The following is a 27,516-nucleotide window of genomic DNA, read 5'->3' on the forward strand; positions in this document are numbered from 1 at the left end:
GTTGTAGTTAACTCTAGCTCCTAGATAAAATCTAATGCAGGGAAAACTATACTGTTTCATATTCCCAGAAGCTGGAGAGTCAGAAACCTAGCACAGATTTCATACTGAACAGTGAGGCACTGCTGTCTTGTGACAACCTGTATTTGAAGTATAATGTTGTTAGATAACACGATTCTAGCCTATGATATGAATTTATCTTTTCGTGCTCATTCAAAATGCTGATGAAGTAAAAACAGTTTAGAGGCTTATGAGGTTTCTGCTCTTGAATTTTTTAATTTGGATTTCAAGTAAGAGAATGTAATGCTAGCTGATGTTGAGGTTTTTCCGAGACTTGGAAGAATTAATTCATGTTTTGTTTTAACTGCACAATACACTGACTCCAGACATGGCCCTATGCTTTTCCTCTTTGCTCTGAATATGATGGCTCTACAGTAGCAGCCCGTGTGCTGTTGTTCGGAAGTATAACCTATGGTAGCGTAATAGCTTCATTCACAGGGTGGGGGATGAATTTACAAGGAATGTCAACTTTTTCTTGGGATACATTTGTTTTGCAGTATGTACCAGGAAAGGAAAAAAAAAAAATATTTTGAGTGTAGGTGTACCTTTTGTCTTAATCCAGTGGCCAGGCCTATTTGCACTGAAGCACCAATCCCAAACTTAATGATATAATGCCTTTCTTAAGCAGGTACTGCATTACCTCCGACTAGTTCTACTGATTTGTTCTTCTTTTTAAAAGATAGCCTAGCAACAAGTATTTTCTTTAGAAATTCTATCACTTTAAATGAGACACACAACACTAAGGTTGTAGGGATTTTTGGGTCAGGTTTTGTATTGCTATGGACTTGTTATTGCTTCTTTTACTCATGCACCTTTGCAAAAATATTTTGAAAATTATCAAGAGGAAGGTACGTTTTGGTCTGCCTTAGGAAAAGTATAATAACATAGAAATAGTTCTGCTGACAAATAGCATAATACCATTACCATCTGACTTAGTGTGCTCTTATGTGACTTATGGCAGGAAAAGGGAATAAAATAAATAAAGGTACATTTTGATTTCCTTGTGTTGACCTGCATGAATAATGGGCACATTTTTGCATGTTCTTTTCCCTCCCCGCTTCGTATTTTGTTCAGGTGAACAGATTATTAATGTTTCTTTTTGTTCCATTTTGGGTTTGCTTGACTTCACAGTTAATAAAAATAATCATCATGGCACAGCTGAGCCATGTCCTTCAACACTCTTGAGCCTCCTGAGTTTTCAAGTCACAGATGAAAGAAAGCAGTATATTTCAGAAGATTCTGGCACAACTGTGCATAGTTGCCCTGAAGAACTGCTGGTTTTTTTGCATTCATATGTTGCATGTAATATAAATTATTAGGTAAGAGATAAAAATTTGACCATTTTGGCAGAAGTAGGTAAGACGTTATCATTCTGTAAGGCTTTGTATAGATAACTCTTCAAAGCACAATCACTGCAGAGTGCCTGAAGAATGACCTAGTGACATACTTTCAGGAACATCTCATTTGTTGCTATCTAAGATGGGACTACCCAAAAGTCAATTCATTGGTACACATGAAGAATGGGAACTGACAGGCTTAATCCTTTATTATGTTAGAATTAGACTTTCTAATTTGAAAGGAGGTTATCAAATGGATTCAAATTGGAAAATACAGGTTATTTTCTTGCTGAAACATGGATAATACTTAGCACCAATGAGAAAATGGTATTTCATTTCAGTCATCTAAATTCAGTCAGTCACACTGTCGGCACATCATCTTAAATGTTGTCAGTATGTAAACCACATCATGCCTGTTTTAAGAGAGCTGCTATCCTACATATTTGTTGTTAAAGAACTGAAAATATATCTATCTAGGTATAATTAGAAATGGAAATCTTTGTGAGAGCCTCATTGAGATGTAAGAGAATGGTTCAGCTGGAGTTCATGAATGAGAGTTCATGAACCTTTTCAGGTTGGGTAAGGACCTCTTTTTGCCATAATCTGCTTTTCCTTAGAGCAAACACTTCAGCTTCAGACTGTTAGACATCTCTTAGTCGTTTACTGTTTGTCATTGTCCTGTTTTTGCCATCTTGATAAGACCAAGAGTCTTGGTACCTGCTGAAAAATACATTTTGTATTGTAAGCATGTAAGTAAACGTGAAAGAACATGAGCCCAAGTGTCCTCTTTCCCATAAGAGGAAGGGAGAGGGAGGACTGAATGAGAGTGTCTAATGACAATGCTGTAGGCAAAGTATTTCTGCTTTGCTATTTTATGTGCATCTTCTCTGTTCCTTGCAATTTGAAATTTATCTCCCTGTCTGTGAGCTAGAGGAACAGTTGCTAAAGCATGCGGTGTAGTGGTAGGCTTGAGCCTGCAGTAGAGGTTTGGACCTAATTTCCACATGCAGCATGTAGGGCAAGTGCAGTTGGGCAAGTGTGGTAGGGAAGGGCTGTGGGTTTCTGGGTAAGAAGATGGTGCTAAGGAGCTTCTTGCTGCAGCTCATCCTTAAAGGCCACAGCCCTGGGCAAAGGGATCAGAGCAGACCATACATAGTTGTCCTGCTGGGTTGCCAATGATTTGCAAACCTTGAACTTCCTGAGGTAGGGATGGAGCTGGAAGAAACTGTGCAAGGAGAGCATGCCTGGGTGGAAAAAGTACCTGGAACTAGTAATTGGAACATAAAGTTTTTGAGGTTGCAGAAAGAATTAGAATTGCTATGATTGAACTGGAACCTGATATGTAAAATATTTTTTTCATAAGGTGAGTTGTGAAAAAAAACTTTGACTCAATTTCCTATTCTTCATCCCATCTCTTAAATTTTAGCTAGTCTAACTTCATACCCAGGAAACAGGGCTTGTACATTTCAAATATTAATTTCAAATCTTCATATAGTTAAAAATGGCATTTGTAGCAGTCAGTTTTTCCTGTGGGGAAATGAAATTTTTATGCAGGCTTCATGGCAAAATGGGTTTTCAGTTATCTGAAATACACAGCTACTTTGTACCGTTTTTGTTAAATACTTGGCTGGAGAATCTGTATTGTTGTTTTAACATTTGGTATTCTGTCTTGGGAATGGGTGGTGCTTCTTAGTCTGCTTCTACTTAAATCTTGGTGGAGAAAGTCGTATTTTGTTATGAGGTAAGGTTTCAGATTATTTATTGGCACAGCTCTTCCCAACTGAAAAAATATTTACTGGTGAGAAGGCAGGATACTACTGGAGTATTAGCATACTTTGTGTTCAGCCAGTTACCTGGTCCATGAAGGATGGTTTGGCATGATGCTTGTCATTCCTTCCTCTAGCCTAGCTGGTGGGACACAGCCTTGCTATCCAGGGAGCACCAGGCAGTTAATCACCCTGTGGCTGAACATATCCCCTCGTGGGTATCTCCTTGACCTTCTGGCTGTAGCTGGCTGTAGCATCTGGTTCCTGTCAGATGTGTCCTCTGTCCGGAGGCTGTGTGGTGCATTTGTTAGGGAGGTTGGATGTGAGGATTTCATGGGTCTTTTCCATCTCTAATGTCTGTGATTTGTTTCTGATGTGGGAGATAAGCTTGCACGTCTCCCAAGGCTCGCTGCTTGCTTTAGTGATTTACAGGCAGTCAAAAGAGTAGGTTACAGCAAGAGAGGAAAAAAGCATCGAGGTTATGGGTGTGACTTCTTACAAGTGAAACCAAGATGCCCTGATGAAACCACAAAAATCTCATCCGAGGACACTCAAAATTCTGTAAACTATTTTGCTTTCAGTGGACTCAGTTTCCCTGAAAAGTTTCTGGATATTATTTTTGTAAAATACTCGCAAAGGAAAAGAAATTCTTTTAGGTATTAGTGATATATATATATATATATATATCCACTTAATTAACTCTCCAGGAATGTTTTCAGTAGTTGCCCATAAAATACTTGCTTACTGCAACAATTGTATCTGGGTCTTTTTTTACCTCCTTTGTTACTTTCTTTGTGAAATAAGGGAAAGGAAATCATGGCAAGGGAGGCTCTAAGATCAGTGTGTCTTCAACTGGCAGAGCAACTGTTCACTGCCATGCGATACAACTTTTTTCATGAAGGACTTGGGGCAGGGCAGTGAGATGAAAGGTTCAGCTGATACATTTATGGGTATGTGTGACATTAGTTGTACAAGCTAGTGCTAACATTGGCTACAAAAATGATTGTGTTCAGCTGTTAAGAACATTTTTAAACATTATGATCGGTGGCCATAGAGATGAATATTTGGTCAGGTCAATTGTTTTTTAGCATTATAGTTACACTGGATGAATGCCGTCATAGATGCGTTGGCTGAACATTTGTCAAAATTATTACTTGTTGCATACAGCTCTCAACTGGTCCATAGTTTCACAATGCTAAACACTGTGTGAAGCTCAGGCTTAGTCCTTGTCCCAGAGGCTTTGCATGGGAATGGGAAGACATACCTGAGTTTCAGTATATGAATTATAGCTGCTAGAATGTGAATCCTTTTTTTCTTAAAGTTCATATAACTGAGAATAATCATTGTTATTCTCTGTGTTGATGATATTGACTGGTACAGCAAACTGCCTCCTTTTGCAGGGGAAAGTGTGTCTTCAACATGGTATTCTTGGTACACAAGTCATTGCAGCATCTTTCTATCTAAATTTGCTTGCAGATTCCTCAGTATGATTTGACATGACACTGGTCAAGCATTATCACTTATGTAGCCTTCTAGGAGTGGCACGTGAGTTGATACTTGCACCAGATGCAGGTGTGTAAGTAATTTGGATAAGGCTGAGTAACTGGAGACTGTATTGTTGCAGGCAGTCATAGGAGTGTTGCAGGACTTCTGACTGAAGCCTGAATCACCTCATTGCATTAGTCATTTGTCAGGCAAGTAAATCTCCCACGCTTTTGGCTTTGTTTCTGCTTGTGGATCTCTAAGGAGAGTTAGGCCATCCTTGTGTCCTCTGAGGGGAAGATGGAGCTTTTTTAGCTTTCTGCCTTTTCTGCTGCAGTTATTCTCTTCTCTCCTCCTGCATACTCAGCTATGCCAAAAACCTGCTATCCTGACAGGATTTGTAGCTGTTCCTTCTTGGCAGGTGTGTTGGGCAGAGCTGTGTCAGAGCACATTTGGCCAAAAAAGAAGCTGAAATGCTTGTCAGTCACAAATAAATTCATGGAGAAGCTCACTGAGTTTGTGACACTTGGTATGAATTTATATTTTTCAGAATATTCCCCAAATTACTGAATCTCTTAAATAACTTTTACCTTCAGGCTTGAAGGAATGCTGTGCCCATGTTTTGCTTTTTTAGTGGATCTTTATACATCTGCCTCTGGTGCTGTCCCTTATCTCGTGGTGATTTCAATAATTGGTACAGGGACCTTTTTCAGAAGATGGAGGAAAGTGAGACACTTATATCTTTGATTATGAGAGCTCTTTTAGTAACCATTTATTGCTCCAGCATCTGTCAGGTTGAACAAAATCAGAAGCACGGATTAGCAAACATGAACTAAGAAGGGGAAAATGCTTTAATTGGTATTCTTCAAAGGCATTGATGTTTGCAGATCAGGTCATCTTGCATTCCTGTCAGCTGGCCTGGTTTTCTACTGTCAGATAATCTGACTATACTTTTTATAATTGCCTATTTACTGTCTTTCAATCCTCTTTCTTAACTCTCTCCAAGTTATCTTGTTGGACAGGACTTCAGACAATGATAGGGCTTTTTTATTTTCAAGTATGTAATCCCATTAAATATTATTGGTGCTGACCCTGACCGCACTTGCCTGATTTCATAGTTTGTTTACCTGACTTAATTTTAAATGTTATTATTCTTAAATTTCATGTGGGGGTAAGAATCAAGCCATCAATTTGGATTTTGTTGTTGTTCTTGTCCGGAAATACTTTGTTCAAAAGGCTGTTACTGTATAAGTCTGAATATTGTAAGAACGCATATTCAAGAATGTATTTCTAACATTAAATGCTTGTTTTGTTTCTGGGGGATGTTCTGGGCTGTCCTAGCTTCATCAGGCGGATGTGGTGGTATTTGGCAGTACAAAACCCGATGACGTGCCTGGGAGCTGGATAAAGCCTGGAACCACCATTATCAGTTGTTCTCGTGACTTGCTGTCAGGTAAGAGGCATAAAAGATAACAGTTCTGGAAAGTGATGTGCAACAAGTCTTTGAGATAAATTTGTGGCATGTGGGTGACAACACAGTGAGGTTAAAAGCTACATCTTTGGGAGAATGTTAAATGTGTGTTCAATATGTATGCTGTTAAATATGGGTGTTAGTCCCTCTTGTATAAATAGGAAAAAGCTGTCAGGTGAGGGAATAAAGGCTGGAGGAGATTCTTTGTACTGGGATTGTTAAATAAGTGATGTTCCTATGGGTCCAGAGAATTCAGAGGGAAGACTTTTCGGTAAGCACATGAGCTATTATGTAGTGCTGTGTTGTATACTGTGTTATCCTGTGACTTCTGTGGATTGACTTGGATCATGGAGAAAAGAGAAGAGGGGTGGAAATATCGAACTGCAAAGTGGTGTGGAGATGTGTGCAGAGAATGGTGCAGGAGCAGCTAGAGAAATCACAGAAAGCTAAGAACGGGAAGAATGTCTCCTGCAGTACTTAGTCCTACAAAAAGAATTTACATTCCCCTCCCTCCTCCTCTTCTGACTAGTTGGGGAGGGGGTATGTGTTCATTAATTTCTCAGTTGAAAAATGCTGCAGAATTTTACTAGGAATAAGATTTAGAACTTATGCTAGAACTGCATTTCCTTTAAAATTCCTTAAAGCCGTGTGAAGATCTCTAGATACTTTCTAGAATGTTTGTATGTATATGAATTTGACTGCAGTATCCAGATGAGGGATCATGCTACAAATAAGTAGGAAAATAAGGAAGTACATGGGTAGTGTGATTGTTTAATGTGTTTTTCTACATCCATGGCAAGTGTGCTTATTGGCATCTACTGATATAAACCCAGGGAAACGGGCATAAGGCCAAGGAAGACTAATTGTATGGTTCTTAAACTCGGGCCATTCCCTAAGGACAAATTAAGCAGAGCTAATGCAAGATCAGGCTCATAATAGAGCAGCTGCTGTTCCCATGCAAAGATTTGTCTTAGCGAGAGATTCCTTTCCTTGTCTTTTGTGATATCCTCTTGACTTGAACACACACTGTGGGTGTGGGAGAGCTGGGTTATTATTCACTCAATTGTCTGAAGGCATTTGGGCATTCATCTTCCATCTCCCAGAACAGTGCTCTGATCCTAATGAGGATCTCAGGGCTGAGTACTAAGCCTTACCCCTTGCTGATGCTACACAAATTGTCAAAAAATAATTCATGTTTTCTTCTTCCTAGCCTAGTGATTAGAGAACTCCTTGCATTTTTAATGCCTACTTGTTTTTGCATAGGGATTGTTGGATATAATTTTTAAGCATCTGTGAGGCAGGGTTTGGAGCATTGGTCTCTTCAGCAGGTACCTAACCTACTAGTAACACATGCACTTATGTGAAGGAGGACTGGGGAGAAAGGGAAAGGAGCAAAGACTCAATGGTGGTATAACAGTAGCACCTATAAATAAATAAAAAGGAATGACTCCTCACTTTAATCCTTCTAAACAGAAACCTATTAGGTGTCAGACTGAGGATAGAGGTGCAGGTCTATAAAGGCAGCATGGAGGTAAACCAGTCCTTGCAGTCTGAGAGCACACTGCCAATGGCTGAACTCTCCTGGCTCTATGTGGCCCTGTGCAAGTCCTGCTTTTAGATACCTATTTCTGTCCTTCTCATGCAGAGGAAGTCTGGGTCTTCAGAGACCTAAAACTTAATGCAGTGTAACTGTGTACCATGTCTTGAGACTTAAGTGTCTTCATGCCTTAGTTGCTCTGTGGAACTATAGATAATATTAGTGTTTCCCTTCCTTAACAGAGTGCTGTTAGGAAAACTCCATTAAAACATTGGAGTGGTGTTCATGTACCACAGCAATATTCATTCTTAAGGCAGGAAATGTAAGATGTGGCACAAACATATAGTTTTCTTTACATTGTTCAAGTTGTAGCAGTGGGCTGTGCAAAGTACAGAATTTCTTTGGAAAGGCAGCATGAGATTTTTAGCAAGATAATTTAAATAGAACTTCCCTGCCATATGTCTCTCTGTCTTTATGGTTATGCTTTTGAGATTATCAGAATCTTTGAGAAACTCTGAAAGAATAGCAGAAAAGCATTTTAGTGGCTTTAAAAAATGCTGTCTTCAAGACTTACTAGGGAGGTACATGAAACACAGGTGTCTGTTTGATGTGAAGAATGCACTTAGCTTAATTACAAGGTATTTATTTAAAAGCCTATTATGGAGCAGTTATGACCTTGGAGAAACAACTGAGTCTTACAACTGACTCTTCACTTACAGTATATGGTGGAATCTGGCTGAGATGCTTGAAAATTGTTCTGGTTTTTTTCTTGCTCTAGAAATGTCCAGCTTAACATCTGTGGGGTCACTGGAGCTAAATGAAGCCTGAAAGCAGCAATGGCCATGAAATAACTTTTATTCTTTCTAGATGATGCCTAGATTTCTAACTTACGTGGGTGTACATGTCGTCTAAAACACTCACATGTTTTAAAAGAACTCAGAATTTGCAAGGAGAGAGCTAGCTGAGTTGAGCAGCTGTAATGATGTAAGCCAAGGGAGTAGAGCTAAAAGTGCTTGTTCCAGAGTGACAGAATTATTTTTTAAGTATTTGTTTTAATCTACTCAAAGATATTTAAATTATCATAACTTTAAAATGTTCTACAATTTGTAGCAGTGCAACATCTTATGCTGCTGCAGTAGTGATTCAGGAATCAAATGAGTACTGGTAGCACCTTGAAGGAAATTTTTTTATATGTAAATGTATAGAAATGAAAATCAAGTTTCTGAACAAAACATGAGTCTGAGACAATTGTTGGAGTTTTGATGGCCAGCTCCTTTGGGGTCACTTGAAAGCTGAAGCCTATATGGTCTAAGTACATTAGTGAGAAATTCAACCATTTCCCCACTTCTTTTCTATTCTAAGCTGCCTGGGCAAACAGGTAGTGCGTGACAGCGAGTCTCATCTCTCTGCACAACAGGGTATGGATAGATGGGTGGATGGGACAGAGGAGGGAGCACGTCTGCAGTGCAGCTGATCTTCTGGCTGTAGTCCAAAGCAGAAAGCGCTATTCCAACTCCCATCTGGAAAATTTATCCTACGAGAGCTGTTGCAATCCTGTGATTGTCTTGCTAGCCCCTTGTGTGCATGACTTTCACCTCTAGCTTTACCTTCACCCCTGTAAAATCTTGGTTAGTCGTTTGGTTACCATGCAGGGTGAGTGTGTAACTTACACAGCCTGAGAGAAGTAGTTTATTGAAGGAAAATGTCTAATTCAGATATGTATTTACATACATGCTAGCTCAGCCCTGATAAAGAAGTCATATTAAGCCAAATAACATAAAAAGTTGAAATGTTTCTGTAAAGCACAGCTGTCTAAAAGGGGATTTAAGACTTCATTCTTCCTACTTCATTTGTCTCATTGGCAGCTCTCCCAGCCTGGTCTCGAAGCAACAACAGTCAACTTACGACTGTGATAGACTGTTCCAGTAAAAGTCCTCTGTCTGAGTCTAAAACTGAAAACTGAGCATCTCCAGAAGATTTTTTTTTTCCCAAATGGCAAGTGTTAATGCAAGTAGAAGGACTTGTCCGACACTTGCTTGATTAGAGCTTAATGTCAAGACTGTCACCTTCTGCTTGGTTAGATTTGTCACTTGCCTGCTGGCAAGAAAGTTTGAGAAGGGTTTAGAAAATATACTGCATGAGGCCCAAGGTGTCTGCAGAAAGGGTGTCTTGGTCACAAGAGAGAGGTGTGAGAGAGGGGGCTGGAGCTGTGTGTGGTGGGCTGCCGTCTCCTCTCTCTGTCTCTGCCTGCCGTGCTGGCTCCAGCCTGAGGTTTTTGTGCCCTGCCGCAGCTGGGACCCTTGCTGGGAGGGATAGTTGTGCAAGGCAATGTGAGCGTTTTATGATCAGTACAGATGGGATGAGTGGAGTGAGAGCTTGACCAGGTCAGGGTTTGCATTTCGGTTCCCTTAGGGGCAAAAGGTTAAAGCTGTCAGCATGCAGTTGTTATTTTTTTTTATTACAATTATTTCTACGCCCTTCAGAATGTAACTAGGGCCTTTATATGCCCACAGAGATTAGGATGTGAATTTTTTAGAAATTGTGTCTAGATAAAAGTCAATAAGCAGCAACAGAAGAACAAGTTAAAAAAAGGATTACAGGAAAATGGCAAAATAATATGTCTAGTTAGGGTAGTTAATGTATGATTATTATGTGATGCATTGCCACTAGAAACAAATACACTTGGCTCTAAAGTTGGACACACTCTAAATTGTGTAGACTCTTCAGAGTATCTACTTTTAATGCCACATCGATGAAGGTAACTTTGCTGCTCAAAACGTTTTGCATGTTCTGATTCCAAGTTATACATCCCATTGGATAATAATCCTATCAGCATTTTGTGGTCATTTAATTGTTCTTTTTCACTGTAATGGGTGTGTGGAAAAGAAGATAGGCTTTACCATGCTCATTTAGATGTTCTGTTTGAAAAAAAAAATATAAAGATTTTCAGATCCTCACATCTTCTGGCTTTTTTTAATTGTCTGAAAACAATTATTTGAATCCGGAAATTCTGTGTTTCCCTGTTTTCTTTTTCAAGTACATGTATGCTTCACCACATGCATGTGTTTGTATACTATGCTTCGGAGTATAGTTGCCCTCTGATTCTCACACTATATCCACCCTCCTGGATGATTTCATTTGAAGTACTGAAGAGGTGACCTATAGTTCTGTCAGAGACATTGTTACTTTTCAAGTCAACATTTACAATCTTTTTGTTTGGACATAGCTTTCAAATACACGTGCTCCTGCTCACAAAAGCTTTGTGATTTATTAGTACAATACTTCTATTTTACAGAGAAACAGAACTATGGTCATCAAAACAACCATACTGCTGAAAATGCTGTTGATTCTCTTGCAATAGCAATGAGAATGCAGGTTAGTGTAACTTCAAACATTGTAATCTTGTTGCTCTTTCTTTAAGTTGTAGAAATTGCTTCTGCAGTTAAGATCTTAACTTTTATTTTGTTCTTTTAAACAGGATTAAAAGGCTTTGTCTTTTAATAGGATTCTTAATCAGTCAGTCATTCCTGTTACATTTAGTTAGAGAAAGGTAAATTAAAAATGAAACATCATAATTCTGATGATTACAGTAAAGCTTGGGAGAAGCATTTGTATCAATAGACTAATGTTACTTATTTGGGTAAGACATTGAAGATCAATTATATCTGCGCACATTTTTGAGGCATGATGGACAGAGGGTCCAAAAGTTTGTTTTATGTGGAAGCAGTGTAAATCAGTCAGTGGACAATTAATATCTTCCATTTTTTTAAGGTTTGAGAGAAGAACAGTAACTCTCCATTCTATCAGAATTAAATCTCCAAGTGCCTACTTAGTCTTTTCTCTGCCACACGTTAATGGTCTCGTTTCTTTTTGAAACATGGACAAGCAGTAGGACAGCAATGGTGCAGTGTTTTTTCTTTTGTCCTAAAATCATGAAGTCAAAAGATGTTTAAGTCTGATTTTTTGTTAGTCTTTGATGTAGAATTTATTTCAATGTACTCTTGAGATCATTTGAAATTAGTGTTCAGCATTTATGATGCAGCTGGTATGTGCTGTTTTTTTGTTTAAAACCAGAATATGGTAAAAAACACGGAACGATGGATCCAGTCCCAGCAGTACAAGAAGTGGGAACTCCACTGCTTGAAGCTGCAGCCCCTCTCCCCAGTGCCCAGGTAATAAGTGCGTTTTAAAATTTGTTTAAAAAGAAAAATAGTAAAGTGTTACATGTGACAGTGAACCTAAAAGTACCCTGATTAATTTTTAATATGCATCTGTGGACTACATGTTGTGTTGTTTAGTTGTATGCCTCGTTGACATCATGTCCTTCTGTTTCCTATCAATTTTTACTTCTATGATGTTCACTGAAGCTAAGCTTTATTTATTGAAGACATTAAGCTGGAAGGTTTCACTGAGGGAGGTGAAGCCTTGTGTAACACCAACAGAAATACAAAATATAAGAAGTTCCTCATTGCTAAACCCTAATGTGGGAAGGTGTTTACGGATCCTAGTTAAGTCTCAATGGTTTCAATGGCATTTGTTCTTGTATTTATTTTCTTCCCTCAGTACAGGTACTTTCTTTTGCATTAGATTTTTAAATTCCTGTGTAGATGTGAAAAGCAGGAAGCATACTTATTCTCATAGCCAGAATCTTTTCAGTCAGTTCCTGACATTCACCTCCCAAGGCCCATGTCTGGGCTGCAGGGATTTTAGGTCTGCCTTGGCATTATTGCTAACATCTCTGGCATTCAGAGCAGCCTGAACTCTTTGCTGTGCTAAAATGCTTTGCCTGTGTTGGGTGACAGAGAGGAACCAAGGACTTAGAGAGTTTCTGACACGTAGGAAAGTGTTGAAAATTTTTTGTGCTGATTTGTATGCTTGCTTTTTGGCTGTGCAGATGCTGAAGGGACCTCACCTAGGAAGAAAGGCAGAGAGAGCTGAGACTGTTCAGCCTGGAGAAGAGGGAGTTCAAAGGGATTTTATCAATGTATATTTATACAAGTGTAGAAAGGGCACAGAGAGGATGAAGCCAGGCTCTTTTCAGTGATGCCCAGTGACAGGGCCAGAGGCAATGGCCACAAACTGAAATACGGGAGGTTCCCTCTGAACAGCAAGAAACACTTTTTCACTGTGAGGGTGAAGTGTTGGGGTTAAACCCCCAGCCCTGAATGAGGGTTGGCATAGGGATGATGTCCACAACCAGGCAGGAAAGACCCTCCTGACTGGTTCTCACCCAGGGTCTGCCCAGCCTCGGGTGGGAACTGATTAGGAGATCACCATCAGGTGCCTCCACCTTCCACATGAACTTGGAGGCAGGGCAAGAAGCCAACTATAAAAGAACTGACTCTGTTTGCAGTGCAGTTGGGTGGCCTGCCTACACGCTGCATGTGCTGTGTAGTCGTTCTGGCTCTTGAAAAGGTTCCCTGACTCTTCATAGCAAGTGGAGCTCCCAGGATAGTAGGACAAGATGATGAGTCTCTCTCTTGGCAGTTACTGTATGATTTGGATCTGACTGATCACCTGGGTCCTTCTATCTACCACATCGTGGCTCCAGAGTTGGCTAGCTCCCTTTTGCACAACATATGCTATGAGTGAATGTGTTGACTTGCTCCTCCCTCCAGAGGTCCAGCACCTTGGATCATTGGTGTATGATTCAAGAGTGGAGGGAGGACTTTGGCTGCTGATTTGCCTGTGTATGAGACTATCCTTCTTAGTTGGGCAAGCGGTCACCAGAAGAGAGGGTGTCCAAGCACTGGTGTAGATTGTCAAGGGAGGTTGTGGAGTCTCTCTGTTAGGAGGTATTCAGAAGCCACATGGATACAGTCCTGGTCAAGTAACTGGCTCTAGGTGGCCCTGTCTGAGCAGAGGGTTTGGACCAAATGACCTCCAGAGGCCCCTTCCAACCTCAACCATTCTGTAATTCTGAATCCCACTGCTGTGTTTTTTGAAAGCTGTAACAAAATATATTCTTTTCTAAACATTTTTATTTAGTTTTCTCTGCCTCTTACAACAATTTAATGGGAACGGACACAATTGTAATTTAAAACAGAGAAGCCAAAGGAATGAGTTTCCAATTGTATCTAGGGGTACAAAGGGGAAGAAATGCTTTAGCTTTCCCTGAGCTAGCATGTAATATTTCTGGAACTAAAGCCTGAGCAATCTGTCCTTAAATAAACAAAGGTAGATGCAACATCATGAGTGTGATAGTGAAAAAACTCTCAAAAAAGGTGTTCCTGACCCTTTCTGTGACATTGTGTGTTTTGTACATAAATGTTTACAGAATATATAATGGCATTTAATATAACCAGTAACAGGACTTTCATTTATTTGATAACTCTGTAGCTTTATATCTTTTTTCTTTTAAATATAAAATAACTCATCAGATGGAAAATATCCTGCAATAAAATGTAATCTTACAATAATACATCGTGTTGTGTGGAAACAGATGGAATTTTCATTGAAAATGAGGCAAAGCTGCTTAAGCACTAAGACTAGAAACATCTGCTTTTTGATTTCTGTGAGATCTGGGTGTTAACTGAAGTATTTCCAAAGATACTGGAAATGGAATGGAAGATTTTCTTACAAATATGCAGTTAAAAAAAAAAAAAAAAAGAAGCCAGCACACAGGCTAAGTAGATGTAGTAGATTTTCTAAATTTTCCTATATTTTGCAAATTAAGACTTATCATGGGCAGTGGTGGACCTCTTGCTTAACAATTCTCAATTGTGCAGAAGAACCACATTGCTTTTTTCCAGCAATATTAAATAATGTCACTTATTAAATAATTCTGGTATTTTCAGTATAGAGAAAACAATGTCAAACTAAAAGAGCTAGCTACAAATGTAGACTTTTAAATTCTAGTTATGATCAAATCTTTAATTTCCTGTGTTTTAGAAAATACTTTTACCAGAAATAATAGGTGAGTTGTAAATATTTCACGTGTGGTTTAGCCCCAGTGGTAGGCAAGGTATAATTGTCAATGCATTTTGAAATTATGCCTTTTATGCCTTTATTGCATGTATCAGTGTGCAGTCTGTCATTAAAGGGTTTCTAAGGTGTTAAAAATCTAGTTACTTAGAAGGTTCTTGAGGGAGTTTCAGATGGAAAATAACAATAGCAGTGATTTTACCAACTGAGAACTGTTAGCATCCCCTGTCAATTTTACTTGACTTCTAGAAATATCTGTAATTGTATTTATCTAGAAAATCTTTACCTTTTAATTTGTTTGTATGTGTGCAGCATGGTTGATTTTTCTTCTTCCACTTTTTGCTGGTAGTGCTAGCTGCAGGATGGGAAAAGCCTCATTGTTTCTTCCAGAACACTGAAGGGGGAGTTGTTTGTGGCCCAAGAGATGAGTGAAGTAGGAAGGGCTGAAATTGCTGCAGAGACTCTTGATAGTCTGGCCTGAGGTTTGAAATAATAGCTTCTGTTTTTTAATAAAGAGGAAGACAAACTTTTTGTCATACTAGTCTACATTGCTCTCCTCTTGCCATCAATTGCTTTAATAGAATTCTCCTACAGATTCTCCTTGCTTAAATCTTTAAGGGACCACACTGTCATCAACTTAATCTTCTTCTGGGACTCAAGTTGCTGTTACAGGTTCTGAAGGAAACTTTAAGTATTCTTTGTCCTGTGATGTTTGTAAGCTACTCAATCTTGTGTTCTCAATACATTTTTATGGCCAGTTGTGTTTGAAGTAATGTGCAAGAAAGCCAAAGATATCTCCTTCTATGCATGAGGATGTGCTTAGTATGTCTTTGAAAGAAAGCAGATTCCAGGTTAGTATATGGAATGGAAATGATCTGCAACTCAGCCATTGAGTGCTGTGATTGAGTAGCTTCTTGTCCTGTAGTACAGGATTGTGTCATTGTTTGAATGGATGATTTCTGGGTCTCTTTTTGCTGCAGGGTGTGGAAGTGGGATACTTGAGAATTAGAATTGAATAATGATAATAATCCCAGTTTAGGATATCCTCAAGGAATTGCAAGCAATTAAGTTGGCACAAACCAATCATTTGCTGGTGGATCCACAATAGCTGAACTCCTCATGTGGAGTTGAGATCTGGCTGTAGTTCTGTGTTCATCTGTAGATACTCGAGGTATTGCAGACTGTCTGAAAGTTCAAGACATTAGCTTTGATGCCATTGCCAAATTTTATCTGAAGAATATTGTAATCAGCTGAAACTGCAGGAAGGAATTTAGCCTGGTTAGGCTGAAAGTAATTAATCTCTTGGTAATTTTTTAGCTTGCTTTTGTGATGATTGTGATGAGCAATTCAGAGCCAAAGGAGACAGCTCCTCACATCTTCTGTGCCAAGCCCTGGACTTGACTGCCACAGGAACTTAGAGCTGCTAAGTGCTTATGTGAACATAAGGGCAACTAGTTCAAGCTCACAAACAACAAAAAAATTCATGAAAGAGTATTAAATCCAAAGACCCCAGGTGGTCTAGGTCAGGAATTGCAGATGCAGTAGTGTCCCCCATACTATAGCCACCTCTTCTCAGGCAATCTACCATGTGTGCTTGCTCTATACTTGTTCTCGTCTCAGCTGCCACTCATAGTCCTTGCTGAAAATAGTTTATGAGCTCACTGGACTTCTGGCCTGAGCTCTCTGCATTAAACTTGTGCTATGTGGCCATTTTCAATTTAGCTGTGTTATAGAAGCTCATGAGTTGATCTTCAAATGCCTGGTTTCTTCTGGTGCCCTCATGGGGGAGTAGTGAGGCTTAGCTTGCTTGGTGGTACCCTTTGATGAGAGGCACTACATGCATGAGCATCAGGTTTAGCTTATGTGTTTATGTGACCATTGGCCAAAGAATGTACGTGCGTTTTAGTGAAGTGTATGTGCTGAAATACACTGAGAGGGAGGAGAAGAAAAACAAACCTAGAAACATCCATTCCAGTGAGACGTACTTGAGTATCCAGCAGACGTGTCTCTAGCTTGATATGAAAGCATTATGTAATATTTTGAATCTGATTAAACAAGAGGACTTGGTGAAATTATAACAATTAACAAACGCTTCATATAATTTTCAGTGCTACATTAGGTGTTAGCTAATATTTGGTTTTGGTTAATAAAATGTGAGAGAGGATTGAAAAACTGGTTACAGTAACCCCATTGTTGGAGTATTTGCTGTTGTTTTGTGCTCTGTTGTCGACCACCTAAGCTGAAAGAAATCTTCCTAGCTCCTATTTGTTTTCTTTTCCAGTGATATTGAGATTTCCCGAGCACAGAGTCCAAAAGCTGTTGATGTACTTGCCAAGGAGATAGGATTGCTTACAGATGAAATTGAGATCTATGGCCAAACCAAAGCCAAAGTACGTTTGTCCCTGCTGGAAAGGTTAAAGGATCAACCAGATGGAAAATATGTTCTAGTCGCTGGGTAAGAATGCAAAAAAATGTCATTATTGTCCACTCTTTCCGCTCATATTAGTATAAACATGCAGCTTACAGCTTTTTAATACACTGCATAAATAAGAACTCTGAATATTTTCAGCATTATGTTGCTCTCTTCTGAAAGTAAGTGGATTTTGAATTTTTTTTGAGCAATGCAACTTTTCTTCCAAAATGTTATTACTGAAGTAAAGTATATTTTATAAAAGCCTGTTTGCTCTAAGCCTTTTAAATATTACCTGTTGATATGTGGAGTTTTTCTTAGGGTTTTATCAGAATTTGAAATGCTTAGCTTGAGTATTTAAGTCTGTGTGTACTGTGTCTGTTTATAAACAAACTTTTAACAGAAGCTACATGCTAATCTGTTCATATTAACAATAAATACTTTTTTTATTGAAGAACAGATTACAAAGTTTAAAAAGCCATGTTTTTTCTCTGAAATCTAGACATGTCTCCAGGCAGGCTTATCCTGTTTGCTGTTCCCACGATTATAGCAAATGCTCTGCTCAGCAAGAATTATGCTCCTCTCTTCTGAAGAGCTGTAGGGTTTTTCTGCATTCAGTGACACAACATTTTTTCATTCACCTGGTTTACTAAGTGGAACCTTTTAACTGTGAACAGACGTGAATGTTTTCATTAATATTTAGATTCCAATGTGTCCTTTATATTCTGTATCAATGTATATGGTTGCTTCCTTGTAAGTGAAACCATTCAGGTTTAAAATGCCGCTTTAGGCTGATCCAGAAGCAGTTATTCTTCTCAAGAAGAAGGCTGTTCTCAACTGCCTTGACCTACTGATTTCACAGATGGCGTAATGTTTCACAAACTGTGCTTTACTACCTTCCTGTGGGGACAACCTGGGTTTCTGGCACTCTGAGATGGAAGTGTTGTAGACTGAGAGACTTCATGTTATGAAGCAGAGGCAGGCAAGTGATGAAGCTGTCTTCAAAGCTATGGGACAGAACTGAAGTCTATAAAGGTGTTTCTAGGGGACACTAAAGCAATTGTTGAAGATCAGGAAATAGCTGGTTGAGTTTGTTTCCTTCAACAGAGTTTTATTTTGTTGTTTTGGAGAAAGAAAAGCTGGTTTGGCATTTTGCTGAGTTTGAAGGAAGTTGCTACCATGTACTTGCAGGCTCAGGTTATCAACTGCAGCAGTTGGGCGCCATTCTGCAGGCTGAGTCAGGCTTCTGTAGCAGCATAGTCTCACAGAAGCCGAGGTTATTGCAAAAATAACTGGACTTGGAAGATGGCATGATGCAATGCCCCAGTCAGGTGGATTTTGGTTGTGTCAGACTGTGTGCACCGGTGCTTTCATTTTCTTCACAGTGCTTTGTCTTCTTTAAAGAAGGCATTGCAAGTCCTTGTCTGAATGCTGTTCTGTTGGCACTGACAGAAGTGTATATATACACTTATATTGGGAAGAAAGGAAGTTTTGACTAGCAAGCTGAAAGGCTGGCAACAAACTGAAAATTTTATCTTAAGTTTATGTGTAAAGGCTGAACTTGTGTTTCCCAAACAAATGTCTCGATTTGGTACCTCCACAATTTGACTGTGCAATATGTTGCTATTTGTAACCTTCTCTGAAGTTGTTGCGTGTGGCTGGGTGAATGCTAAACCACATCTGCTGCATGAGGAGTGCCTGGGAAAGGTGGCTACAAGAACGGGAACATCTTATGAGAGAGATAAAAATTTAACTGTGAAAACTGTACAAAGATAGAAATATATATAAAAATTGTGTTCATGTGTTCTCAGCTGTTCTCATTTGCTGAAATGAGCGTAGCAGACAACGTTTTTTTAAAAAAAACGTGGAACTGCATATGGTGGGGAAAAGTTCGGTACAATGAAAACTGAGTATCATTCAAGTGTGAAAATCGGGAAGTGAAATAATATCCTCAGTTGCATTCATCATCCTCTCCCTGCCAAGGCAAGGTCAACCAAAACCTGCCATTTGGATAATTGTTTGTTCACAATAATGAAAGATATTTAGAAATACTTTTGGAATGATGCAGTATAGCTCTTCAGAATAAGCTTTCAATGCTTCAGTGGAAACATTTAAGATATATGCTTATCCTTCAGGGTATTTGGTCTGATGAAATAATTTATTGTGTATGAAGTGAACTTTTCATATGTGAAGGGAGTGAACAGTATGTGTGTGTATTCAACAAGCTGCAAATTCTCCGACTTCCATCCATGATGCAGTCAGTGACATTTGTGCCTGAAATTCCACAATCTGGTTCAAATGTTTTGTGGTGTCTAGGAATTATAAATATTTGCTGCAAAGCCTGAATGTGAGCCAGCAGTGTGCCCAGGAGGCCAAAAAGGCCGACAGCATCCTGGCTCGTATCATAAATATTGTGGCCAGCAGGAGTAGGGAAGTGATTATGCCCCTGTGCTTGGCACTGGTGAGGCCCCACCTTGAGAACTGTGTTCAGTTCTGGAGCATGTCCAAAGAAGGGCAATGAAGCTGGTGAAGGGCCTAGAGAACAAGTCTTGAGGGGCTTGACTGAGGGAACAGGGGTTGTTAAATACCTGGAGGTATTTAAAAGATGTGTAGGTGAGATACTTGGGGACATGGTTTAGTGGTGGACTTAGTAGTGTTAGGTTAATGGCTGGACTCAAATGATCTTAAAGGTCTTTTCCAACTGAAATGATTCTATGGTTCTATGATAAATGCTCTCCTAGTTTATTTCTGTTGTGCTAGAACCCACACTTGTTCTGAATACTAAAATGCAACCAAATGTACCTTTTTATCTCTAAGGACAGCTGTATTTATGACTTTTTAAAAGTTGCTACTAACTGTAAATAATTTCAGTACTTTCTGAATGCATACAAATAACAGCTAAATGCCTCATTCAGTACATACTTTGTGTGTTGAAAAATTGCAGTTTGAGCGATCATGTCACCCCAAAATAGGATGAAAATATAATTTCATATAACTTCCAATTTCTTCTGTGTGGAGGACATTCTTTTTTTTTTTTTCATTCTCATTTTTTTGTTAGTGTGACTCATAGGGCTCGTGTTAAGACACCTTGGGGTCAGAACCATGAGTTATCATAGAGTAATTAGCTCTTAAGGCATCAACTGCCTGTATACAAGCCTTTAGTGTGCTAAAAACCCAACCCATTATGTTGCAGGTTAAGTTAATTTAAACTGCTTCCCATTCACTGTAAGCTCAGAGCATGCAAATGAATGAAGCGTGTGCATGATCTAGTAGCTGAGTTTAGGGCCCGAGGTAACTTAATCATGCATTCAAGCATGTAGATAGCATATTTGTAAACACAATATGAAGCTGTATATAAAATTTGTTGGACTCTGTGTGTTCCAGCATTTTGTTTTTAAATGCTCCGGTTTATTTCAGCTAATTCTGGAAACTTACTTCAAAAATGCAAGTTGAGGAATAATAGAATGTCGAGAAAATATGAAATATAATGCTGCTTTTAATAAGAAGTGTATTGGATTTTGAATGCAGGAAAATTTTAAATTGGTACTTTTCATCTAACATTAATTGTTTTGTGATGAACTATTTTTTTGTAAGATAAACACGGAGGGGAATAAATACTAAAGTAATGCCTGCACGAGTTGTATGATGGTAAGTATCCTAGGGAGAGAATTTTGAAATTTGGAATTGCATTTTGCTTGTAATGGATATATATTGGATTGTATTTCTGTTTCCTGTATTTCTTGGGCCACAAGGGGCTTAGAAGATAAGAAAAATGGTAGACATAAAAAAAACCAAAACAAAAGAAAAAAACCCAAACAAAACAAACCAAACACACAAACAAAAAATACAGGGCAGAATAAGAGGGGGATGTACCACTGTGTTGTTGCACCAAATCATCTAACAGTCCAAAGCAAAGTCATGTCTGAGGCAGTTTATCAGACATTTGTCATGTTGCACAGCTCCTGGTTGGAGTTGTCTTGGGTGAGTCTTCATCAGCTTTTGAGAGTTTGTAGTTGTGGATTCCTCAGCCTGTTCTTGGCTTTGTTCCAGGTTTTTAGCTTTGTAGTGATTACTGTGCTTTCTTACGTGGAAACTCCAGTCCCATTTTGAGGATGCCACCGTAATGCTGTCATCATCTCACCTCGATGATGTGACAGGAGTTGCAGTGCTTCTGTGCTCAGAAATACATTTCTGACAGTTGTAATCTTGGATGGAGAGATGTGTGTAGGTGAGGCTGTCACTTGTGGGAACTCGATTGCCTGTGCCCTCCGTAGCTGAGCTTCACGGGTTTCCATGTGCATCACAGGAATGATGAACTCATTAAAATCTTTGAATTTGCTGATACTGATGAGTTCAAGATAGGGAATTTGAAAGGGGAGAGTTGTCACATATCCAGTAAAGATCTTGCTGGAGTCACAACGGCTGGGCTAGCTGTGAGGAGTTTACAGCTGGTGCAGTGTATCATCTCACTGTTTGTTTATTTTTTCTTTGGGAGACCTCATGTAGTTTTCCCACAGAAACAGCTCCACTGTAAGCTAATGTGATGTATAACAAACAAACAAAAAGTCTGCATATTCTTATCTTTGTTTTGATATACATAAAGAAGGCTTTCCAATGTTATGGAAAACTTCCTTTGCCAAGGAGCTGGTGACTGCTTGGTAGGTGGCGAAGTTTTAAGGAGGAAAATGATTATGGGGTTTCTGTGTTTAGATTGAAAATAGATTAAACAAATTTGAAGAATAATGCAAATGGATGTAGAAGTCTCTCAAAGTTCATTAAAACTGACTGTATTTTAAAGGAGGTAGTTTTTTTTTTCTGGATTTGCATGAGGTCAAAACAGAGCATTACACAATTGAGCTAAAGTTAGCCATTGGCCCTTGTAATACTATACTCATGCGAGCGAGTGACCTAAGTTGCAAGAGTGTAGGCTCAGTAGTGCAGCCAGCAAAAACATCTCACTGTCCACAACAGAGCTTAAGTGGATTATTTTATTTATAAAAACTGATAAAAGTAGGCCAGGTACTAGAGGGAAGATATTTGAAACAAGCTTTTTAAAGAAGTTATTGGACTAGAAATTTCTTTTAATTTCAGGATTTTTTTTTTTTTTTTTTAAGTAATATTAAAAACCAAGGTTCTGGTAAATGTTGAAACTATTAAATAACTGTTTAGCTCTTCAGGTTTATCTTGTAGTCTCTAGGCTGCTTCTGAGCCTCTGAGCCTCAAAGATGTCCTGCCAGGGTATCTAACATAGGATGAGAAGCTGAGGATAGGTAAGTGAATTGTCCAAACCAATCTGGTTTCACTGAATAGCATGATTTGCAGAGTCCTCATGTTTTGTTAATTCTGTTAGGTAGAAAGAGACTTTAAATTCAGGTTCCTGGTTTTGACTTCTCAGGGGTTTGTGCATATTCCTACCTGCTGCAGTGGATATGTTTTCTTGGGAGAGTGTCACCCAAATGCTATAGACCACTTACAGAAGTCTAGTTGCTGTTCTTCTTCCTTCATCACTGCTGTCTTTCGGCATTTTGAGCTTCTCAATATTCATCTGAGTAACTGTGGTTCCAGGAAAACTAAGGACCACAGGACTTAGGACTAAGGACTCAGAAGGGACGAAACAGATTAAAATTAATAAACGCATCTGAGGAACACATTGAAAGTGTATACTGTTAAAACTGAGCAGGTTTGAAGAAGTCAGAGTTCTGTCAGAAAAGACGTGTCCGTTTACTGGTACATATCATTGTGTGCTTGCATGAGTGCACTGGTGAAAATAAACTTGCTGTGGTTCATTTTTACCCATGCTTGGGTGGAGGCTGGTTCTCCCAGAATTTCACAGTTTCAGTGGGGATGTGGCTGGTGTATAGTATCAACGTATTGGAAATTCATCAGAGGCAAGATCTGTTCCTCCAAGTTTGGTCAGTGAGCAAAGATGTGTTTCTCTTTTTGTTCTCTGGGAAAAGGTCTTCCTCACAGAAAATTCCTAGTGTTTCCTGGCTCATTTTGCATAGACATTTCAGAGTAGGCCAGTTGGGTTGCCAGAGCATTTTAGTAATGTGGAGATTGATTATGTGTGTCTTTTGCAACAAATAGATACCGTTCTTCATGCAACTACCAAGATGCCTCCTGGTTATGCATTTGTCAATTCCAGTTTCCTTACCTTTACTGAATCTTCTGCATTTTCTATTTTTCTTTCATAATATTTGTAAAGAGTCCCTGTGCAGCTGTGCAGGCCAGATCAGTGCCACATTTTGAGCTGCACTTGAGTGAATAACCTAGTGATGGTGTCTGTGAATTCTCTCAAATGTGAAATTTGTGTTTCTAATGTTCAAAAATAGATCTTCATAGCAGAATAGTTTGCTTTTTGGTAGTTTCTGTTTGTTTTGTTTTTGTTTTTTTTTTTAAGTAGCTAATAGCTTAAAGATTTCCTGCCTTGTTAAGTCTTCAGTGCGGTAATGCCTCAAGATTACTCATATTCTTTAAATCTGGCTGTAATGCACAGGAGTAAGAGGATCATGTAGATGAGATTAGGACAGTAGACAGAAGTGAATGATACCGCAGGAGAACAAAGGGCAAGGAGAAAGCATGCTAATACTGATTTGAATAGGCTTTGAGCAACCGGTGTTAGAACAGTAATCAGGAGGGTGAAACTGGTAATGAAAGTGAGTTAAGATGGCTGTAGTGCTCTGAAAGAAGCATCTTTGTACAAAAGTAAGGATCCTGAGCAAAATGGAGCTGGCAGAAATAGTGGTGGGAGAAACGAAGGCTATCATTGTAGCAGTAGTAAAACTGGGAGTGCTCACTGTCCTGGCAATGTCAAGATTAAAAAGTCTGTTCTCCTGGGAGCTACAAACATAAAAGTGAAAGAAATGAAGTAGCATTCTGTGCTGTGATCAGTAGATCAGAAGGAAATGAGAAGACATAATGTGGATAAAAAGACAACAGGGACCAAAACTGCTTTTAAGTGTAGATAAATGGGTTCTTCTCAGGATATTCTCTAAAGCCCCACCTTTTGTTGTCTCTGCATAGATATTTTGCTAAAAATTTGGGAATTCCCTTTTAAGTCAAGGGAGTGTAGTTCTAGGAAGGCAGGATGACAAAACAGTCTGGATAGTGAGTTATGGTTAGTGCTTTAGAATCTGATGTTTGGCAAACATGATGTTATAAATGTGGGATAAAATTACTAAAACCAAATGCCTAAATTAAGTAACCCATGCACTACATGGTCATGTAAGAGTTGTTCAAAGCTATCAGTAGACAAAATACTGTTACTGGATAGTCTTACTTCAAAGAATCTCTTAAAGATGTACTAAATCTCATTGATTTCACTGGAACTTCAGTTAAAACATTACTTTTCTGAATAGGAAAATTCTTCTCTAGAACAGTATAGTTTATATTAATTTTATATTAGCTTGGTTTGCCTTCTATTGCCCACATTTTTCCAGACATATCTAACACAGGCTGTTTCTTTTTAAGAAAAAGCCCAGGATCCAATGGTGATATAAAAGATAAATTTGTGACAAGTTAATATTTTTCATGTGTTTACATTTTATACTACAAAGAAGGGCTTTTGTCAAGCTGTGAACTAATTGAGCTAAGCTGAATCTTAAAGGCAAGGAGATAATATGGATGTCTCCTTGCATTTGACAGTTTTACTAACATTTTTGTGCCATTTATACTGTGATCTCAGAAAAATTACTAGTTGGGAAAGGAAGCGTTTCAAATTAGAGCAAGGTGTTTTAGCTCAAATTTTGAAGAGGCCATCGGATAGAGGCTCCTCTTTGACTAGGATGCATGTGCGTGCTTGTATTTTGTGGGGGATGAACATTCGTTCTTAACATCAACTTCATTAAGGTACTTTCTTTTCTGCGTAAAAAAAGCAAAGATGTGAATGGTTGCACTTTGCCAAAAAAGTAGGACTTGTGTGAGAGTGGTGTGATTGGAAGAACTGGGGTTTTCTTCTTTTGCCAGTCAGAAGGAGAAATGTCTCAAATGAATCATTTGAATGCACTTTAGAGATGTGAGATATGTTCATACTTTAATGGAAAAAAGAAAGATAAAAAGGAGGAAACCCCAACACCCTTCAGTTTTAATATGGGTTATAAGCAAATGTGCTGACCTTGAAAGTAGAGAGGATATCACTTAAACTGAGGTGCCTCCAATTTGAGCTTGTGTCTCTTTCTGAAATTCTGTCCTGCTTCAGTCATGGTCTAAATATTGAGTTGGGAGTTGTAGCAGGAGGTTTTTGATCTTTTGTATGAAGGTTGGACTGTGAAACTAATTATCCCTCATCACCCTTAAATCTACAGAAATGTCACAAACCATAAGTGTAAAATAAATTGTTTGGTTCAATATAGTGACTTTTGTATCCTGTTTTATTTAAAAAGCAGCTGATCTCTCGTTGTTGAGGATTATGACGACATGGAAGCTGCAGAGGAATAGTTAAGCTCTACAAATAAAAGTGTTGGTTATTTAATTTAAAATATTCTATTATTTCATTTGAAGTTTGAGCAGTGGGATTAAAACATCTCATACATTACTACAGAAAAGTATTAATATGTGCTCAGCTTGATGGATGCTTTGTTAATGAAACTGGTGAGATTTTTGTGCTGTAATAAAAATGTCTGAATTCAGTATATTCTTTTTAGAACTTTTGCCAAAGTAATCTTCTCTTTTTCTGCTATCATAGTAAATTGTTAAAATAGAATGCACATGTATATTAGCATTCCAGCTTGAGTTAGGGGCTAACACTGTAGCAGGTTTTTTTCTGTGGCGATAAAGTAATCTTATTGAAATTCGCTGTACAAATATTCTTTATTGAAATAAAACCCAGCAAGTTCTGATATCCTCAGCCAGGCTGACATCAGCAAAGAATTTGATTAATCTTTTTTCTTGTTTTTCTAGAATAACCCCCACACCCCTAGGAGAGGGGAAAAGCACAGTCACAATTGGTCTTGTTCAGGCGCTTACTGCACACCTTAACATTAATTCTTTTGCTTGTCTGAGACAACCTTCTCAAGGACCTACTTTTGGAGTTAAAGGTACATAGTGCTTGCAGAATCTATAACCACTTTCAGATTAAAATGAAATACTACTTTTTATTTTTCTTTTTAATTTCTTAGTTACTTCACTAACTCGATGGATTGTCTGAATGGTAGGTAGCGTGTTGGATTTTTTTATAAGAATGGAATTAATAGATAGTTTTTTTGCACACGTCTTCCCATGCAAGGTTCATATCTGTGTTCATGTACTTAATGTGTATTGATGAAGCAGATAAAGCCCAAACGTAATGAAAGGCATGGGGATGTGTTAGCCAGGGGGAGTTTTGTGTGAGTACACACCCTTCCAGCCACTCTTCTGTCTGGAGACTCACTAATGATGTCTCTAAAAGATGCTCTTTAATTGTTGCTTGAGAAGGAGTCCTAAATCCACTTGTATTGATTGGAAATATCCAAGCTAAGGAAGTCAGCAGTTAGGTTTATGATTCAGCTGTGTCTGCATCATACGTTTGGCTAGGTCTGAACTTCTGTTCTTCTGAGTTGTTGCCCCTACTCACAAGTGGCTGTCTTTTTACCTTGAAACCCTTTAAGGCCAGATAACAGACAGCCAGAGTTCAAGCCTGTCTTCAATGCTGATAGGAAGTAATGCAATCTTTCTTTTGCCATTTCTCAGCTGAGATTGGTGCCTAACTGGGCAAGCAATCCCCATCTGCTCTACTTTGTTTTGCTGAAGTTTAAGTTAACAAATTTGATTTCAGCTGGAAGGCTCATGGTGCTTGGTGCTTCTCAGCCAAGACTGGCGCATGTGAGTGCTTTAATCTCTCCACTCAACTTATGCATAGGCTACAGTGAACTCCTTTGCCTGTATCCTGAGAGGCAGTGGGGAAGGAGCACTCAGGCAAGGGTGTGAAAGTTTAATTCAGAAGCAGTGTTTGCTTGTGACTGCTGCATCTTTCTACCCACCAGCTGCATGTGCATGACTGAGTCCTAAATCTGGGCAGGAGCAGAGGGTAGTCCTTACATAGCCAGAATTTTGGCTAACCATCATGTGTAGGCTTTCATTTCAGATCAAGGATTCCCTTTTTCCTGCCTGCTGAAAAAATCCAGCAAAGTGTTTGTTTGGGTGCATCAGTGATCCTGTAATAGAAATCAAAATGCTGAGAAATGTGTCATTCACGCTGTGCGTTTCACTTTGTGTGTTTAAGGGAGGTTGTTTTTTTCCAAAACCAGTACAAACCTGATGTGACCATATGCTTTCCTGTGTAGGTGGAGCGGCCGGTGGTGGATATGCTCAAGTGATTCCCATGGAGGAGGTGAGACAGCAAGTCCCTGTCCCTCTGAGAGAGGTGGACAGGCCAAGGTGGCTGCTGCAGCACTTTGGTGGTGTTGATGGTCTGCCTGGAGAATTGGGGTGGTCCTTGCTTTATCTGCGTGGTCCTTGCCATCTCCATGTGCCTGCTGTGTGATGTGGAGGGACTGGGGAGTGAGGTGCAAAAATTACATGCAGATACTGTACATGTTTCTAACATCTCAGCTGTC

At 39.0% G+C, this 27,516-nt stretch overlaps 1 protein-coding gene across 1 annotated transcript in view; it reads left to right on the forward strand.

Moving 5' to 3' along the window:
* MTHFD1L (methylenetetrahydrofolate dehydrogenase (NADP+ dependent) 1-like) overlaps window positions 1–27,516 on the forward strand; it is a gene marked incomplete at its 3' end in the record, with an annotated part of 105,709 nt that overhangs the window by 11,848 nt on the left and 66,345 nt on the right. The window contains exons 8-13 of the mRNA XM_008940405.1: window positions 5,984–6,095; window positions 10,946–11,025; window positions 11,725–11,822; window positions 16,856–17,029; window positions 25,883–26,019; window positions 27,244–27,290. Coding sequence (XP_008938653.1) covers window positions 5,984–6,095; window positions 10,946–11,025; window positions 11,725–11,822; window positions 16,856–17,029; window positions 25,883–26,019; window positions 27,244–27,290 — 648 coding nt within the window. The remainder of the gene's footprint in view (window positions 1–5,983; window positions 6,096–10,945; window positions 11,026–11,724; window positions 11,823–16,855; window positions 17,030–25,882; window positions 26,020–27,243; window positions 27,291–27,516) is intronic.

Source organism: Merops nubicus, unplaced genomic scaffold (assembly GCF_000691845.1).
Source record: "Merops nubicus isolate BGI_N331 unplaced genomic scaffold, ASM69184v1 scaffold7715, whole genome shotgun sequence".
Classification (NCBI taxonomy): domain Eukaryota; kingdom Metazoa; phylum Chordata; class Aves; order Coraciiformes; family Meropidae; genus Merops; species Merops nubicus.